Consider the following 18419-nt stretch of genomic DNA (forward strand, 5'->3'; position numbering starts at 1 on the left):
TTGAACTATCCATTAAGTATTAAGTCATATTAATAATCTCATTTTATCAGCAGTATAGGAAGAATTGAATATAATTAAATTGTTTTTACAAATTGCATCAAAAATTTTACTTCACAAGATCTGTTTTAATATTAAAGCTCATGGTGGGAAATTGTAAAAATGTCGGAAATTTTCTTTTAAAATGGTGTGAATGTAATTGAAAAGAGGGTAAATTGGATTGATTAATAATGTGATCCATCTTCTGTATTTCTTATACTACTTGTTGTCATTGAAACAAAATTTTTGATGCAATTTGAAAAAATAACAGTTTAATTATATTCAATTCATCCTATACTCCTGATAAAATGTAATTATTTAATATGACTTAATACTTAATTGAACTTATAATACTTGTATATATAATATAATACTTATATAATACTTTTGTATATATATATATATATATATATATATATATATATATATATATATATATATATATATATATATATATATATATATATATATATATACTAGAAATTTAACTTCGTGCTTGTAGGTTTCTCTTTTAAGGGTTTATGGGAAATTAGGAGTGAGGCTAGTCCCCTGGCCCGAAAATGACTTGCGGATGAAAACTGCACATTGGTAACTTGTTCATTTTTTTTCATTTTAACGTTGCACTTGTGCTACATGTGCGTCGATTTGAAATGTCGTCCTCTTTCGAAACTAATATAGAAAGTGAGAAAGATTTTTATGTGGGTTTCCACGGGTAAGTCATCGATGCATTACATATTCATTCTTATTGTTTATCTTTCATTATATTGATGCGTATTTTATTTTTTAAATATAATTCTTATTAGTTATGTATACCGAAAAACTTCTTATCATCTATATTGTCATTTTTTATAATCATTCCACCTGTGTTACGTATTATTGGTTTTTTGTTATATATTTATTCATTTCTTTTATGTTTCTAAATTTTTCTTTTAGTTTGGGATGACTCCACTGATGGTTGGTCTTTTCTTTGGTTTGAAAGATGGTGCCAACAGTGTTGCTTCGCCAATTTGGGGCTATCTTTGTGACACTAGAGGCTCCGTTCGTATTCACATCATAATCTCATCGCTTTTTGCTGCTCTCTCTTTATTCTTAATTGGGCCATTTCCGTATCTACCCATCGAGCAGTAAGTAAACTTTAATTTTCCTTATAAAGGAATACTTATTTCGATTTTGACACACACAAAAACTTGCTAAAAATAAAATAAATTTTGCTAATCGTGTTTTTGTTCAAAAATAAGTCGAAGGGTCTGGACTTGATTATAAAACAAACGAGAAAAGATATTCACCCGAGATTCCAAAAAGTAGAAAAAACTAACAATTGAAACCTTAGAAGTATATTTCAACTGATTTTCAAGTTCCTTTATTGAGCATAAGTAAAACCAATAATAAAATAAAAACCAGCTTGAACAACCCCGGAAAGATATCTTGTCCATGGAATCAGCACGTAGAAAAAAGCACGTAGAACACATAGAAAAAAAAAGATAGTTTTACCTCTATAAAAATGCAAGAACTAGGTCACAAAAATATAAGGACAATTTTTGCCTTTCGTTCCACCAGTTGCGGAATATTAAAAACCAGGACAAAACCGTCTAATAAACACTTTTACAGTGCTTATATAAGATGTAAGGTGTAAACTCAGTTAGAAAAATTCATTACAAATTAACTAACAACACGATAAGGATTTCTGATAGTAGTTCCCATGTTCTCATAGTAGTTCCATTGCATGCAGTTGTTTGCTGAAAAGGAAGGGCTTAGGGGACCAGAGCACCCAAGAACACTTTAAGAAAGGGACGTAAACTCACATACTTGTCATTGTAAACATATGGTTTTCCTGTCCTCACCCATGATTATCGTGGTTGTAGTGGTAGCTGTGGCCTAGTAAAGGACGAGCCGCCGCCCATAGCAACCAAAAATAAAAAAAAAGGAATTCTTTCTATAGCCCCACAGGTTTCTAGTACTGTGGCGGAAATCTTTTTCTACTTTTCATTATCAGAAAACTATAACAACCTCTTTGAAATCCTGACCTTGAAAAAGTATAGCACAAAGTTGTAATGAAAACCTATAGTGTGTGCAAAAATGCAGTTGTGTTTTATGTGTACTCAGGACTGAGTAACTACAGATGTGTTGCCAATATTTTAAAAGTTTGAACATTGGCTGAAACATTCCTATCCTTCAGTCCTCCAACACAAATTTCCTAGGTATTAACTTAGTCCTCCTCACCAGGTCCGGGTTTTGGGTGCACCTCTGAATATGTGTATGTTCACTCCTGATTTGATAATTGACTAATCACAACTTATTTATTTTAGGACATTAGTAACTGTTGGAGTCGCGTTGATTATAAGTGGTATTGGATTCAGTGGACAACAAGTTGCTGGTGTAGTCGATGCGCTGAGAGAACTCGTTTTTCAAGGTATTTTAATGCTACGTGGTTATTTGAGAATAGAAGTAGGACATTGCATATGAGTAAATGGTAGTAATTAATCAAAAAAAAATTGTAAAGTTCTATAGAATAACCGAAATGTTGCTTGTTTTTACTTAAAAATATGTCATTGGAGTTGAATGACAAAATCACTGTTTTAGTAAAATTCACTTAGAAGTAAGCCGAGAGAGTAGTTTATCTAGTTAATAAAATGAATTATTCGAGATCAGAAATAACATGTTAATGACTTCACTGTTAATTTAGAAAACAAAAATGTTCACATGAGAGGGATATTATGACTTCATTTTTTCTTGCCATAAAGTGGTTCGCTATTTGACACTAATCTGGTTTGAAAATACCATTTTTATCGATTGTGAAAGCCTTTTGGAATAAGAGAAGACAAACTGAGTCTGGAAGGCCACTATGAGATAAAAGAGTATTCCTGTGTCTAGTATCTATATATTCTTATCTCTATGTACAGGTACAGCTCTCCGAAACAAGGAATTGTTTTTTACGATTTACTTGAAACCTTAACAATAAAGGCTTGAAGCCCAAGGAATTTTTCCAAATCCTCATGCATACTCTGCTTCTTGGACATTTTTTTTATTGTCACACGACTTTATTTAGTAAAAGAATAAGCAAACAATAAATACAGCCGTCGTGTCGTTTCATAAACTACCTCTAGTGGAACTTTTCTTGTGTGTAATACTACATCAGGCACATTTGCATGGATAAATTTTACAGAGTAAACAAAATAATAAACTGGTGAATTTATAAAATAAACTAAAAATTAAGTAAAAATTAAAATAAGAGGTCGGCTTATTCAAGTTTCGGGCATTTCAGCTTTTGGGTTGTATATTAGGGTCAACCACCAAAATTCCTTAGGGTTTCGAAAGATAATTCAAATCCCACTCGATTACCTTCTTTGACTTCTAATTATGTGATGTCAAATAGTAAAACATTAAAAAATCTCCAGATTAAAATAAAAAAAAACAATTTTATTTTGGAAAAACAGGGATAATAGTAAAAATACCGGGTTTTTGAAGGTGCATAGGCCCGAGTCCTTTTGTTACGATATCAGATTTGGGTAGTTCTTTCATTTTTTCTTTTTTTACTTTTGGCATGAGAATTATTTAACTCATTTTATCATGACTGAATTTTATTTACTGAAGTTCAGTAAAGTGGCGTTCAGATGCATTGTATGGCGCTGGGTAGTTAGTTATTTTGAGAAGTTTTAGAGTATCGGGGTGCATGGAATTGTGTAGTTAGTTATTTTTTGTAGTTTTTGAGCATTGGGTTGCTTGGGACTGGTTATATTTTACCCAGTCCCAAGCTATACATTGCGTTGTATGCGCTGGGTAGTTTGTTATTTTTAGTGGTTTTAGAGGATTGCGTTGCATTGTGCTGGGAAGTTTTTTTTGTTTTTTTTTTTAATAGTTTGAGAGCATTGCGTTGTGTGACGCTGGGTAGTTTGTTATTTTGAGTAATTTTAGAGCAATACGTTGCATGGCTCTGTGTAGTTAGTTATTTTGAGTAGTTTTAGAGCATTGCATTGTATTGCGCTGGGTAGTTTGTTGTTGTGGGTAGTCTTAGAGTATTGGGTTGCATGGGACTAGGTTATTTATTATTTTGTGTGAGCATTGTGTTGTATTGCACTGGGTAGTTTGTTATTTTGATTGATTTTAGGGTATTGAGTCGTTCAGGGTTGACTATTCTTCTGTTCGATTTAGTTATTTTATGTAATGCCAATTTGCGTAAAGTCTGGTTGTACGTGGTTGTCATGTAAGTCTGGTTTCTGAGGGTTTCGGAATTGGGTTTTCGCATGAATAATCGTAATGTTAAATTTTACAAGGCTTATTTTTGGGGGAAATGGTGTATAAAATCTCTAGTTCCCTGGAATTCAAATATGTTTAGCATTTCTTGTTTTCCGTTCCATACTCCATCTTTGAAATATAACAACTGTATTGAAACATATCCAAATCTTATAAGTAAATATTACGACAACAAAATGGAAATCATAACAAAATAACATCAAAAAAGGAAGAAAAAAAAAATAATAAATGTAATAAATGTAAGTACGTTGCCCCACCCCCCCCCCCCCTCCCCAGCTTCTTCTTCGGCAATTGCAAAGTATTTTGAGCAGTGTTTATGCTGTTTGCAAACTTGTTGAGAAGTAAACTCATCTTCTCTGATGGGACAAGGAGGCTCATTGCTAGTTATTCCAATTCTGTGCTAATTGTGATTTATCTTTGGTATAAAAGTGACATTAAAATAGTGTTTTGTAAATGGGATCCACCAAATGAATTCTAAAACAAGAAAATTTACTATATAAAGGGAGTTCTTTTTCGTGAAAAAATACTTATCTTCGCTTAAAAAATAAAATATAGAACATATACGCTACTTTTTTTGCAGACAAAATGTTAAAATTTTGATTTTCAAAAATAATAACATATAGTCTTTCACAATATTTTATCATCACATTAAAGCTATTTAAAATGAAGGTAGCGTTAATGAAAGCGTAAGAGAAATAAGCTGGAACATTATGTGGAAATCTTATCAATTGTCACCACCAGAGCTAGGAAAATGGCATATTTTTATTCCTCTTCTACAATAGCAATAAAAATAGGATAAAATACTACAATAGAATAGGACAAGAAAATAGACAAATAAGTAATTTGTACCACGTCTGTTGTTTTAACATTTGAAAACGTAAACTTCAAGGCTATTTTTTTTTTTTTTTTTAGGTTTTCCGGATTCCCCATCTACTCATGGACTTGTGGCTGGCTTGTGGACGTCTTTCAGTGGAGCTGGTCGATTCATCTCTAGAGCTGGAACTGGTATCTTAGTAGATCATGTTGGTTTTCAAATTTCTGCGGTTATTATGCTATTCGCACAGCTATTTGTTGTAAGTTCTTTCTTCACATATGCTTGCAATATTTGTTTATGACATGCATGGGTCTATTTAACCATAATTAAACTGTGGCTGAAAAAAAAATCGATGCTGGATGGTAAAAAACTTGTGTCTGCATTTTTGAATTGTTAAGGAAAATGAAATAACTTTCAGGATTGAAAGTTATTCAATATATGACAGGATTATCAATCCTAATATATAAGGATTGAAAGGCTATATGCTTTTGACCTAAGATCCCTTTGTATAAATTCTTGGACCAGTATACATTTCTTGAAAGAAAAAAAGTGAATTTGTTAAAAAAACAACAACAAATAACAAAATAGTGTTGTAAAAAAGTTGTATCTTCAAGATTTTTACTGTCTAAAGATGGATTTTTTTTATTTTAAAATTTTATAAAAAGGCGATAAACAAAGGCGATATATTATATCACATTATTATAATTATAAAACACAAAACCAAGCGTAGTTGGCTCTGAAATCAAAATACAGAAGCCATGTTCTGTCAAGCTCGGCCATCACTCTTAGTAACTTTATTTGAATTGTTGCTAAAAATGGCTATCCCACTTTTTGGGAAGCTACCACTTCTACTACCACTGACAACTCATCACAGCTCTAAGCCATCAAAGTCCAACAGACAATAAATGCAAAGGCAGCTGCACACAATTGTTCATCCAATCTTTTTAGAACTTCAGTCTTAAGCTCCTCCCATGAAATTTCGATTACATTTAAGTTTTTTACAATGGCCTTATACCCCTTTTGAGGATATCCAGATTTTCTTTTTTTGGCCCCAAAATGGATGTGAAATGATCTTGGGGTAATTTTCCTTGGAACTCCGTTGTCCAGGATTCTCATAATGGGAGTCCTTGGACAGCATATTCCAGTATCCTATTCACATCGTCCAGGGTCATAGCTTATCACGAGAGAAGTTTGATTCCCCCCCTCCCAACGGAATGGAGCGCTAAATAGCTGGGCCAAGAAAGTCTTTCAAACATTTCGATTCGGCTAATACATTTCACATGATAACCTATTACATGCAAGGAGAATCCCCTGTCCGCGCAAGCTAGAAGAATTAAATTAATTCCGTGTTCTCATATGGCTGCAACAACTGACACGCAGAGGGAAAATCGGTTACTAGAAATTGCTTGAATTTGGTATGCACTTGCATGGTGGATAATGCTTTTAGAAAGTTTTATCTGATAATATTGCGGGTTGCTCTTAGCGTATCTATTTTAGTAATGGAGTCTTTTACTCTATTTGAGCTTGAACGTACTATCAGAAATGAAATAAAAGCGAGAACATCATTATGGGTAGAATGTGGTAAACCTTCAAACATGATCAAAAATCTTTCTTTTCCTCTTCAGTAGACATGATTTTACACTTACATTAAGGCCATTCTTGAACGAGCATCCAATGTACATGGGCTATAAAATCATTAAATTGCGTAAGTGATTAGCTATCGAAGTTTTAACCTGGATCAATAAATATAAAAGATACAAACTTTTATTGTACAAACAAATTGTAAAAATAAAAATGAATTTATAAGCGTTATTAAAACACAGAAAAAAGGGATTCAAACTCAAAAACAGAAAAAAACAAAACGTGAAAAAAGCTTATAAAGGATAAAATACATGCAAAAAGAACCATGAATTAAAGAAGGGGGGTCCTACCAAGTGACTCCAGAGGATGAGGGTTGTTATTAGAGGTAACGTTTTATTTACGCTTTACTCCATGTTTTACAAAGCTCCTATAAGCAAAAATAAAGAGCTTTGCTTTTCTTTGCTAGAAAAAAGATCACGGATGCATGAGTGCTTTAGGACAGTCTTTTTGGCTAAATTAGGAGTATGTTAACCGTTTATCTTGTAGGACTACCTGCACCTTTAAAAACGAATACGCTACCATACGGCATTACTGTCTCTGAAACTCGAGGCCCAATGTGCGTAGAGATTTTCGATAATTCTAAATCAATTAACTATCCCAGAATTTTCACGCAATAGCATTTTGGCCTTCTTTTGGCTAATTTTGTAGTTTTGCACCACAAAATGGCTGAAAACACCGCTTTGCAGTTGGACAGTCTTTTTGGCTAAAACAAATGTATGTGTTAACCATTGTTTTGTGGGACGACCTGCACCTTTTAAAAACAAATGCACTACCGTACGGCATCACTGTCTTTGAAACTTGAGGCTCAATACGCGTATAGTTTTGTCGGTAATCCTAAATCAAGTTACCCAAAATTTTCAAACAATAACATTTTGTTCTTCTATTGGCTAGAATTGTTGTTTTGTACCCTTAAATGGCTGAGACTCTACTTTGCTGTGGGAAAGTCTTTTTAGCTAAAATAAATGTATACCTTAACCGTTTATTTGTAGGGCTATCTGTACCTTTAGAAACAATGCTCCACCGTACGGCATTACTGCCTCTGAAACTGATTGCTCAATATGCCTATAGTTTTTCGAATCAATTGACTAGAGATACAACAAGTTCCACGAAAAAAATATGATGAAAAATTAGGTTTCACGAAAGAATAAATCATCATACAATAAGTATCACGAAGGTAATGTCGAGATAAATTAAGTTTCACGAACAAATGCAACGACTTCCACGAACAAAGCCGGTTTCATGAGGAGAAAAATCGACGTACAAGTTTCACAAAGAGAAAAATCAGCATGCAACAAGTTTCATAAAGAAGAAAGAAAATACAAGCAAGTTCCTCGAAGACGTAAGGCATGATACATTAAGTTTCTTGACGAAATAATCCACATGCAGCAAGTTTCACGAACAAAAATCAGCATGCATCATGTTTCACGAAGAAAAAACCAAAATGCAACAAGTTTCACGAAGACAAATTATCATGGTAAATTAAATTTCATGAAAGAATAAATCAACATACAATAAGTTTCACGAAGAAAAATTAGGATAAATTAAGTATCACGAACAAAAGTCAGCACGCAACAAGTTTCACAAACAAAACCGGTTTCACGAGGAGAAAAACCAATGTGCAAGTTTCAAGAAGAGAAAAATCAACGTGCAACAGGGTTTATGACGAATAAATAAAAAATATAACAAGTTTCTTGAGGACATAAATCAAGATACATTAAGTTTCCTGAAGAAATAATCTACATGCAACATTTTTCACGAACAAAAAATCAACATGCATCATGCTTCCCGAAAAAAAATACTATATGCTAGAAGTTTCAAAAATACGTATGCAATAAGTTTCACGAGCAAAAAAATCAACATGCATTATGTTTTATGAACAAATAATCAGCATGCAACAAGTTTTATGTACAAAAAAACAACATGCAACATGTTTCACAAAGAAAAATATAAAGATAAACTAAGTTTCATGAAAGAAAACCAACGTACAACAAGTTTCACGAATAAAAACTAAAAGTACAGCAAGTTTCACGATGAAAAATTAACATACAAGAGGTTTCACCAAGAAATAATCAACATCCAACTTGTATTATGAAAAAAAAATCAACGTGCAACTAGTTTCATTAAGAGAGAAAAAAGTGTAAAACATGTTTCGCGAAGACAAAAATCAATATGAAACATGTTTCACAAAAAAAAAATCAACATAAAACTTTCATGAAGATAAAATAAAATTGCAATAAGTTTCATGAAGAAGAAATTAACCAACAATAATTTTCACGACGAAAAAAGTCGACATAGATTGGCCCTGTTATAGTCAATTTTGAGATAGTCAATTGATTCGAAAAACTCTGGCCATATTGATCTTTCAGTTTCAGAGGCAGTAACGCTGTACGGTGGGGCATTCGCTCCTAAAGGTGCAAGTAGCCCTACAAAATAAACGGTTAACGTACACATTTATTTCAGCCAAAAAACTGTCATTTTTGACAGTCTTTTTGACACTCTTCATGTAGTTGTAGGCATCGAGCCAAGGCTAATTTTGATTAAAATCAAGTAATTGTAGGTATCAAGCCATGGCTAATTATAGAAAAAGCGAAGACCGATAGTTCGATTGAGTGAGAGGCGAATCTGGCATGAGCTGTTATTAGGAATGCATAAAATGATGTCAGTTTATTTATTGATAGATAAGTCTATCAACTGTCTATACGTGTGTTCTTCTAGGGTAGAAGAACTTGTCATTACGTAATACCCACATGTGTACCATTATTACGTAACACCCACGTGTGCGCCCTTAATTACGACCAGGGATTCCCCGCTTGACTAGCAGACTCTAACAAGTCCTATTACGTAATAATTAAACAAAACGCATTATGTGATAAGCGCCTGCTGGGTGGAATTGGTCACTAGGGCCCCCGGTGAAATTGTATGCTAGGGGTTTCGGTGGGATTTGTTGCTAGGGGCCCAGTGGAATTACATGTAAGGGCCACCAGTGAGAATGGATGCTAGGGCCTCCTATGGTTAGGTTAGGGGGCCCCTCGGAATTAGATGCTAGGGCCTCCAACGAAATTGGTTGCTAGGGTCCTACTGGAATTGGATGCTAAGGAGCCTGATGGAATTGCTCTCTAGGGTCCGGCGTCTTGGAGGTTCCTTCTCTAGCGGGCCCTGAAGGTTTTTAAGAATCAAAGAAACTATTATGTAGCAAGCAAAAGTAAAATTCTTTATGGCGTATCATACACCTGCGTCTTGCCCTGAGGGAATCGCCGTTAAAAGTTCTTCCTGATTAAAGGAAGAAAGAGGTAGCGGCTATGGACCTTGTCGGAGTAATTGGGCCGTCACTGCTGTCGAGACTGGTGGTAAAGGTGGTAAAGTAGCAAATCACTAGACCATGAGCCTTGAAGCAGCACAATAGGAGTTTTTTTTTTTTACTTGGAAATGTCTGTTAAAAGTCTGATTGTTTTCATTTAACGAATAATGGATGTATTTTTATTTATACATTTTGTAATTTCTTCTCTCCGCTGAACAGAAAATCCAGAATTTTCCAAAAAATCCAGAAACGGGTGCGTGCTTATTCGATTGTTTTTGTTTTTCCCAGGGGTGATCATATAGACCCAGTGGTCCTAGAATGTTGCAAGAGGGCCCATTCTAACGGGAATTAAAAGTTCTAGGGCCCTTTTTAAGTGACCAAAAAAATTGGAGGGCACCTAGGCCCCCTCCACGCTCATTTTCTCCCAAAAGTCACTGGATAAAAATTCTGAGATAGCCATTTTATTCATCATAGTCGAAAAACCTAATAACTATGTCTTTGGGGACGACATACTCCCCCACAGTCTCCGTGGGAGGGGCTGCAAGTTAGAAACTTTGACCAGTGTTTACATACAGTAATCGTTATTGAAAAGTGTACAGACGTTTTCAGGGGTATTTTTTGGTTTGTGTGGGGGGGAGATTTTGGGGGGAGTTACGTGGGAGGATCTTTTCATGGAGGAGTTTGTCATGGGGGAAGAGAATTTCAACGAAGGGGGCGCAGGATTTTCTAGCGTTATTTAAAAAACAATGAAAAAATAAATATGAAAAGTTTTTTCAATTGAAAGTTAGGAGCTGCATTAGAACTTAAGCCGAACAGAAATTATGACGCATATGAGGGGTTCATCTCCTCGTAATACCTCGCTCTCTACGCTACAGTATTTTTAGTAATTTCAACTATTTATTTTACAGCTTTTGTGATTTAGGGTCATTCTTAAAGAGTTGGGACACAATTCAAGCTTTAGTGTAAAGAGCGAGGTATTGACGAGGGGGTGAACCCCCCTCATATACGTAATAAAACATACGAATATAAAAGTTCGTTACGTAAGTTCACTCGCAAGTTCCGTATATTTTTTATTAATGAAAGTTAAACAAAATTAAAAGTTCTAGTTGCCTTTTTAAGTAATCAAAAAATTGGAGGACAACTAGGCCTCCTCCCCCGCTCCCTTTTTTCTCAAAATCTTCCGATTAAAACTATGAGAAAGCCATTTAGCCAAAAAAAAATAATAAGCAAATTTCCTTTTAATTATTTATGTGCGGAGAGCCAAAATCAAAACATGCATTAATTCAAAAACGTTCAGAAGTTAAACAAAAAAAAAAACAAGTTTTTTTTAACTGAAAGTAAGGAGCGATATTAAAACTTGAAACAAACAGAAATTACTCCGTACATGAAAGGGGCTTTTCCTCCTCAACGCCCCGCTCTTTACGCTAAGGTTTTTTACTGTTTTAAAAAGAAGAGTTAAGAGAAAGAGTCAAACTTTAGCGAAAAAGGGCGGGGCGTTGGGGAGAAAAAGCCTCTTTCATGTACGGAGTAATTTCTCTTTGTTTTAAGTTTTAATATCGCTCCTTACTTTCAGTTAAAAAATTTTTGTTTAATAGTGAATAATAATTAAAGCTTTTTCATCACACCGATACTTCTCATTCTACGGTCAGCAGTTCCTAGATTCGATCAGCGGCTTTGATGTGACAGCGTAAAACATCCCCTTTTTTCGTTATTTATATTTCACTTATATATCATGGTTTTTAATTGTAAACTAACTTTTCTCAGAAGATAGTGAATTATTAATAACTAAATATATCACACGACATTTTTTTTCTTACAACTATCTTCACATCTTGGGCATGAATTGGAGTGTGCATGTCGGAGAGGGGGGGGGGTGTCGATCCCCCTAAATTCTGGAAACTACCTTTTTTGTTATTTTAGCTAGAAATAACTTTAAAAAGGCAAAGATACCCCGGTAGATTCGGAAATACACCTGTTTTGCATCTTCATTTTTTAAAAATGAAAAAATCTATGCCTTCCCCTACATTTTCGTAAATTGTTGCTAGTCCTTCGCATAAATTCTTATCAAAATGTATATCGATGGAAATAATATCATCGATTGATGAGGAGATGATCATCAAGTATCATTCGGATGATGAAGCAAAATAAGTATTTTTTTATATTTTTTTAACATTTTCCTAATATGCGCTTATTTGCGAAATACTATCGATTTATTATTGATTCATTTGTATTATCTGTTAGTGAAATATCTGCCTTTAGAGGCAGGGCCGTCCAAAGGGGGAGGGGTGACCGGGAAGAGCTACCCTAAGTGCCGTGAAAGGGGACGCGACTTGGAGGACGTCGGGGATGGGGCTTCTGGGACTGTTTTATTTATGCTTAGTCAGGTGTTGCCATGATTGTTTCCGCCCCAGGTGCCACACACCCTAAGAGCAGCCCTGTTCGGAGGGCAATTTAGTGCAAGAACAGAGCGCTTAATTAACTCAATTAGTTGGCACAATACCTATTTATCACAAAAATATTTTATTGATTTTTGGATCTTAATGCCGCACGCATAACTGATTGTTTAAAATTAGATCCAAGCGTACGGATTTTATTTGCAACCTTTAACAAATGTGAGAGCCTTTTTTTTACACTTATTGCTACCAAAACAAATTGGACTCAAAATGCTGCAGACCCAAAATGCTGTTTAAAGCGAGCTCTATACTTGATTTTTTTTTTTTACCAAGTTATTGAGACCTTAATAGAGGCAAAAAGAATAGTATACCCATGGTAAATCATATTGCAATTCTGCCCAGAAAGAACGTGAATCCGGTCGGGAAACTCATGAGTTGAAGCCAGGTAATTGGACATGATAAATGTAGTTATAGTGGCGATGTAGTACTATGCCACGTGTATTATAACACCCCTCTGAAAAGTATTTGGCGCCCTCAATTTTCATAAAATAACATCAGTTTTTAAAAGAAGGGTCTGTGAGCCGCCAAACCATTTTTAAAAGGGCTTCCATACAGGATGTTCTAAAACCTGCTTCCTCTGATCTTCTTGAAAAATGGTTAACACTTTGGGTTGTGTCATATTTCACTCTCCTTGCCTGAATTTCGAAAAGGAAAAAAACTTAGTGGAAAAGGAGCGTCCTCCCTCTCAGAGCACTCATGCTATAAAAATTTCCAAAAATATAATATAAGAAATAAGTATTTTTTTTTAACTATTTAGAAGCTCAGAAGCTATCATTAAGACTTATAACCTTTTTTTCTTTGATCTAATCTACGAATTATTAACAAAAAAGTAAAAAAAAACTTCTCAAACCAAATTTTCGGTTAGTCTAATGTGCTAGTATGTATTATCCCAGAAAACTAAGTTCCAAAACAATTTCCATTTCAGGTAGCAGCTGCGGTCCTTCATTCATTGATAACCTCTTACAGAGCCAATCGTCGGCCACCCGTTCCACTTTCATTACTTGAGGCTGGAAAGCCAACACCGCCAGAGGCTGATTTTAAACCTCCTCATTTCCATCTTTCAATTATGGAGAGTGGTGACTATGGCCAACTAAGTGTTACTGTTAGCCAGCCAGGCTCACCAGCGGAATCATTAACGGTTAAAAGTATATCAATTCCAGTGCCACGAAAAACTAGAAAACACGAGCCGCGTCTTAGATCAGGAACGGTGGCTGGATACCCTAGTTGAGTTTCATGAGTTTTAGTTTATTTTTGTTTGAAGCGTTTAGGGTATGTTATTTCATTTTGTATTTACTTGTATAATACAACGTTGTCGTAATTATAAATGATGCTTTTAGTGATACAGGGAAATTCTACCGCTCAGAGCATATTAATTCTAAGCCCTGTGGTGGCACCGTGAATTTCTTTCCGCTTGGCAATATGGGCCTGGAGTTTGATTCCACCTGCCGCGGGGCTTGAAGTTGCAGAGATTGTGCATTGGCGTGTCTAAATTATATATCATGAGTAGGATATTCAGTTGACCTGAATATCCTACTCATAGCTTAGCTTGTTAAGCTTAACAAGGCAAAATGTACCTGCTACTGCTGCTACTATTGTTACTACCACTAATAATAACACACTTACTGCTTCTACTGTTCCTATTTCTACCACTACTACTATGATACTAATACAATTAAAGCTAACCATATGAAGTTAAAAATTTGACAGAATATTGACGGGGAGTTCGAAATAAATCAAAACACACGATGTGCATGCAGAATGTCAAAAGGACGTATCAAAAACGGATTTGGGTATTAGGTTGGAACTTTCAGAGAATACTTGAAGGGGAAGATCAATTGACAAAAAGGTAACATATTGCATGTCACTACTAACACTACTACCACTGCTACTTTTACTAACACTACTACTGCTACTACATTACTACAAATTGCTACTTCAATTGCAACAACTTGCAAGGCTTTGGGTATTAAGATGAAAAGGGCGTCAAAAGCACAAATCAGCAATGTCTTTGGAATGGCTTACCGTGCCAAGATGAAACTTCCAGAGGATTATGAAAGGGATGTTCAACTCATCCAAAGGCAAGATGTACATGCTACAACCGCTAATAATACTGCTGCTTCTATTGTTACTGCTACGACTAATACAACACTAACACTGCAACTACTTCTCCTACTACTATTGTGATGCTAGTAGTATTAAGGGTAAGTCATGAAGGTAGAATATGAGAGAATAGTGATGACAATTTCGAACTAACAAAAGCTACTATGTGCATATAGACGGTCAGAAGAGTGCATCTTCAGAATTGATTTGTGTATTAAGTTAGGAGCATTGGGTGTTGAAGGGGATGTTGAAAATAAACAAAGGTAATAAGTGCGTATTGCTACAACTATTGCTACTACACAAGCTAAGGGTATTAAGGTGAAGCTTTCAAGGAATATTTAGGCAGATGTTGAACTAAATCAACACCAACTTATGATCATGTAGATCGTCAAAAGGGTGACAAAGCAATATCACAATAACAGCTTGTATTACAAGTTTTAGACCTTTCAGAGTAAGTTGTAGCGGATTTTTAACTACGCAGAATACACTATGTGTGTACCAAAACCTGACATCGCAATTTGTCAATGAGTTTCTTTGGGAGACGTGAGCTTTAGAGAGAGAGAGAGAGATCGGTATATCCAAAAACTATCGTAGCATAGCTAAATTTGGTTTTTTCACAAAAATCATACATTTAAACAAAAATCACACACTACGACTCAGCATTAAGAATTGATGTGAAGAAAGGTACAAATGAATTGGCGTAACGATTAGTTCGTACTTTAAGGGGTACAAGTTTATTTTGTAACCGAGTTCGGCTATTGGGAGGGGCTGGTTCGGGTAGTATTGATCGGTGGCTCTTATTGGCTAGGACGGATTTTCCAAATTGCTAAATAAGGTCTTCAAGCCGGCTTTAAGTGGAGATAAATTTGATTTAGCGAGGGCTTGATCATGGGTATGTTACGGTTTCAGAGTATAATCCTTTTTTGCTCTTTTCTGGACGTACTCTATGTCGCGTAATAGGTACGCTGTGCGGATAGCAGATGGACCCCACACCGGGCACGCGAACTCGAGCAACGGGCGAAATAACACATGCAGGCATGGAGAAGACTTTCAGTATCACACCCAAAACGCCTCATTTTGGTAAGTGTCTGAAGGCTTGCATAAGCCTTGTGGACGGTTAAATTAATATGGGCACTGAAACTACAGTCACTAGTGAAAGTTACTCCTAAGATTTTTATTTCGTTCACAATCGGGAAAGGGACTAGAGGCATATCTATATTCCGCTTCAGAGGGTTGAAAAGAATTATCTTCGACTTGGCTACGTTAATGGTAAGATCATGATTTGAGCATTCGGTCTTTAGCTGATCAAATAACTGGTCTGAAAACTGCTTTGTTATGATAGTGTTTTCGACCAGGTAAGCGAGCACTATGGACGTAAGCGAGATCATCTACAAACTTGTAACAGTCGTCGTGATGATTAAGCAGGGAATTAATTAAAGCCAGGAAAATTATTCCAGCTAATTTCGTGCCTCGTGGGGCCCCGCAAGAAGTATCTGACCATGATGAATCCAAATCGTTTTCGTAGAGTGCAAAGACTTTTTGTTTTCGGCCAGTTAAGAAGTCAAGTACAAGGCCAAGGGTGCATCGTTTGGCCCCCATTTCCTGAAGATTCATGCCTGCAGTCAAGTGACGGATTAGGTCAAAGGCCTTTTGGAAATCCACTGCGGAAATGTCGACGAAACAGCTACCTTTTTCAAGCCATTGGAGGACACAGTCAAACATCCGTACTAGGTAGATTGTAGTACTACACTTGGGGAGTCCACCGTACTGGAATTTATCAATACGCCCATGAATTTGTTTCAGAAGAAACTTGAGTATAAAGGCCTCAGTTACTTTCGCCAAACAAGGTGTAAGTGAGATCGGGCGGAGATCGTCGCATGCACTAGGGGCGCGATTTTTTTTGAATAATTCTAATATAGGCCCTTTTCCACTGTGACGGGAAATTGCCAGAAGTAAAACACTCGTTAATGATGCTGGACAGTGGTAATGCTATGAAGGCTGCATATTCACGTAGCAGTTTGGCAGGTAATTCACCAGGATATGAAGATGTATTTGGTTTGATCTTCCGTAATTCCGTGTAAACGTCAAACTCACTGACTATTATTTTGTTCTCAGGCTCACATTTTTCAAGTATGGTGGACTTTTCATGAGCCGTAATAGTTGCATAGGTAGTGCAGATCTTGGTGAAGAATTCACTCACTTCTTCTGCACTGATTAAGGACCCACCATCATTGCTGATCTTTACACTGCTGTCAAAAGCTTGGCCGGCCACTTTTTTCACAGCGTTGTGCCACTTTTTCGGGTCTGAAGTAAGTAATTGGGAGGGCATGGTTTCACGACCATAGCGAGCTTTGGCTTTCTTTACCAAAGAGACTATTTGATTTCGCAATTTCTTGCCGTAGATAATATCACAACGGGAGTAGAGACGAGACCTCTCTTTTATTAGTGATTTAATAGCTGGAAATATCCATGGTTTGTCGTATTCACTAACAACAAATGATTTTGTTGTAAAGATCTTTAGGTATTGACTGTATAACGTGGCATTGAAATCGGATACCTTAGTTTCCAAGAGCCCGGTATTGTACACTTCGGGGAAGTCATATGTGCCAATCCATTTACCCTATTCACAGATGGCCGACTCCGTACAAGGACGAACAGTGACACGGGATAGTTTGGGCTTTGGTAAAGACTCTCTTGCTTTCCAAAGAATTGCGTTGTGGTCTGACATGCCAACGGGGCCAAGAGAAAAGGGAGGGGAGTAAAAATCATCACAATTTGTGAGTATAAGGTTCAATATGCCCCTCAAAGAGTGGGTGGGTATGTGTACTACTTGTTTCAAAGACAAACAAGATGATAACCAACTCCATATGACCTGACAACCTATCAAGATTCCAAGTTTCTGTAACTGCGATAACTGGGATACTATTTTGACGGACAATAACTTCAAATTCTTCCATTTTGTTACACAATGACAGGCAGTTTATAACGAGAAAATTCGGCATTCTATTTTTCGAATTAAAAGTCACTGACCTTAATAGGGGGGAGGCTGATCACTACTAGTCGAACATGCAGGAGCTTTCATCAATTGATGTCATTTAAGAGTTTAAAGTGTCAACAACATTAAAATCAAAATAGTTTTTGTCCCTGGACATATCTTAGGTCTATACATACCTAAAAAAGATTTTTCTAACACTTTCTTTTGCTAGTTTCAGAATCGTGAAATTTTTAAAAAGAACCATATTTTCACCAGTGTTGCCACGTTAAATCATGAAAATATGCAAGCATAGCTACATGACTATTTTTGAAAACGCTATTTTCCCATTTGGCGCCATATATTTTGTTTTTCCACCTTGGTTTCCTTTATTTTCAAACTTGGCGTAATACCGAAAACTGCATAACTACACATGGAGATCTTCTATAGTTAAAATTCTATTCCTGATTTTTCCTAATTTTTGAAGATATATATCTTAGGTCTGTCCATACCCAAAAAACAAGATTTTCTAAGATTTTTCATTTGGTTGTTTTAGGAATGTAAAATTTTTAGAGAAGTGCCAAATTATTTTCGTCAGTGATGCCACGTTAAATCGTATAAATAAATAAGCTAGTTGGCTAAATTTGACAAAGCTATTCTTCCCTAATAATTTATACACTAAGATTCTTCTGATCATCCGCAATGACAACTACACCGTTAAATCAAAGCTACGCCTCCTTAAACCGTTTCCATGTTTTAGATTTGACGGCCATTAATACCAGAAACTGCATAACTGCACAAGGAGGTGTTCTTCATTGAAAATTGAATTCATGATTTTTTGCTAATTTTTTTAAG

The 18419-nt window shown here is 35.7% G+C and overlaps 1 protein-coding gene across 1 annotated transcript in view; it reads left to right on the forward strand.

Annotated features, from left to right (window-relative positions):
- Positions 1–13818, forward strand: part of LOC136026199 (MFS-type transporter SLC18B1-like) — a 155245-nt gene extending 141427 nt beyond the window's left edge. The window contains exons 9-12 of the mRNA XM_065702524.1: positions 970–1160; positions 2343–2446; positions 5200–5360; positions 13419–13818. Of these exons, the coding sequence (XP_065558596.1) occupies positions 970–1160; positions 2343–2446; positions 5200–5360; positions 13419–13721 (759 nt within the window). The 3' untranslated portion in view covers positions 13722–13818. The remainder of the gene's footprint in view (positions 1–969; positions 1161–2342; positions 2447–5199; positions 5361–13418) is intronic.
- The last annotated feature ends 4601 nt before the right edge of the window (positions 13819–18419 follow it).

Source organism: Artemia franciscana, chromosome 4 (genome assembly GCF_032884065.1).
Source record: "Artemia franciscana chromosome 4, ASM3288406v1, whole genome shotgun sequence".
Lineage (NCBI taxonomy): Eukaryota > Metazoa > Arthropoda > Branchiopoda > Anostraca > Artemiidae > Artemia > Artemia franciscana.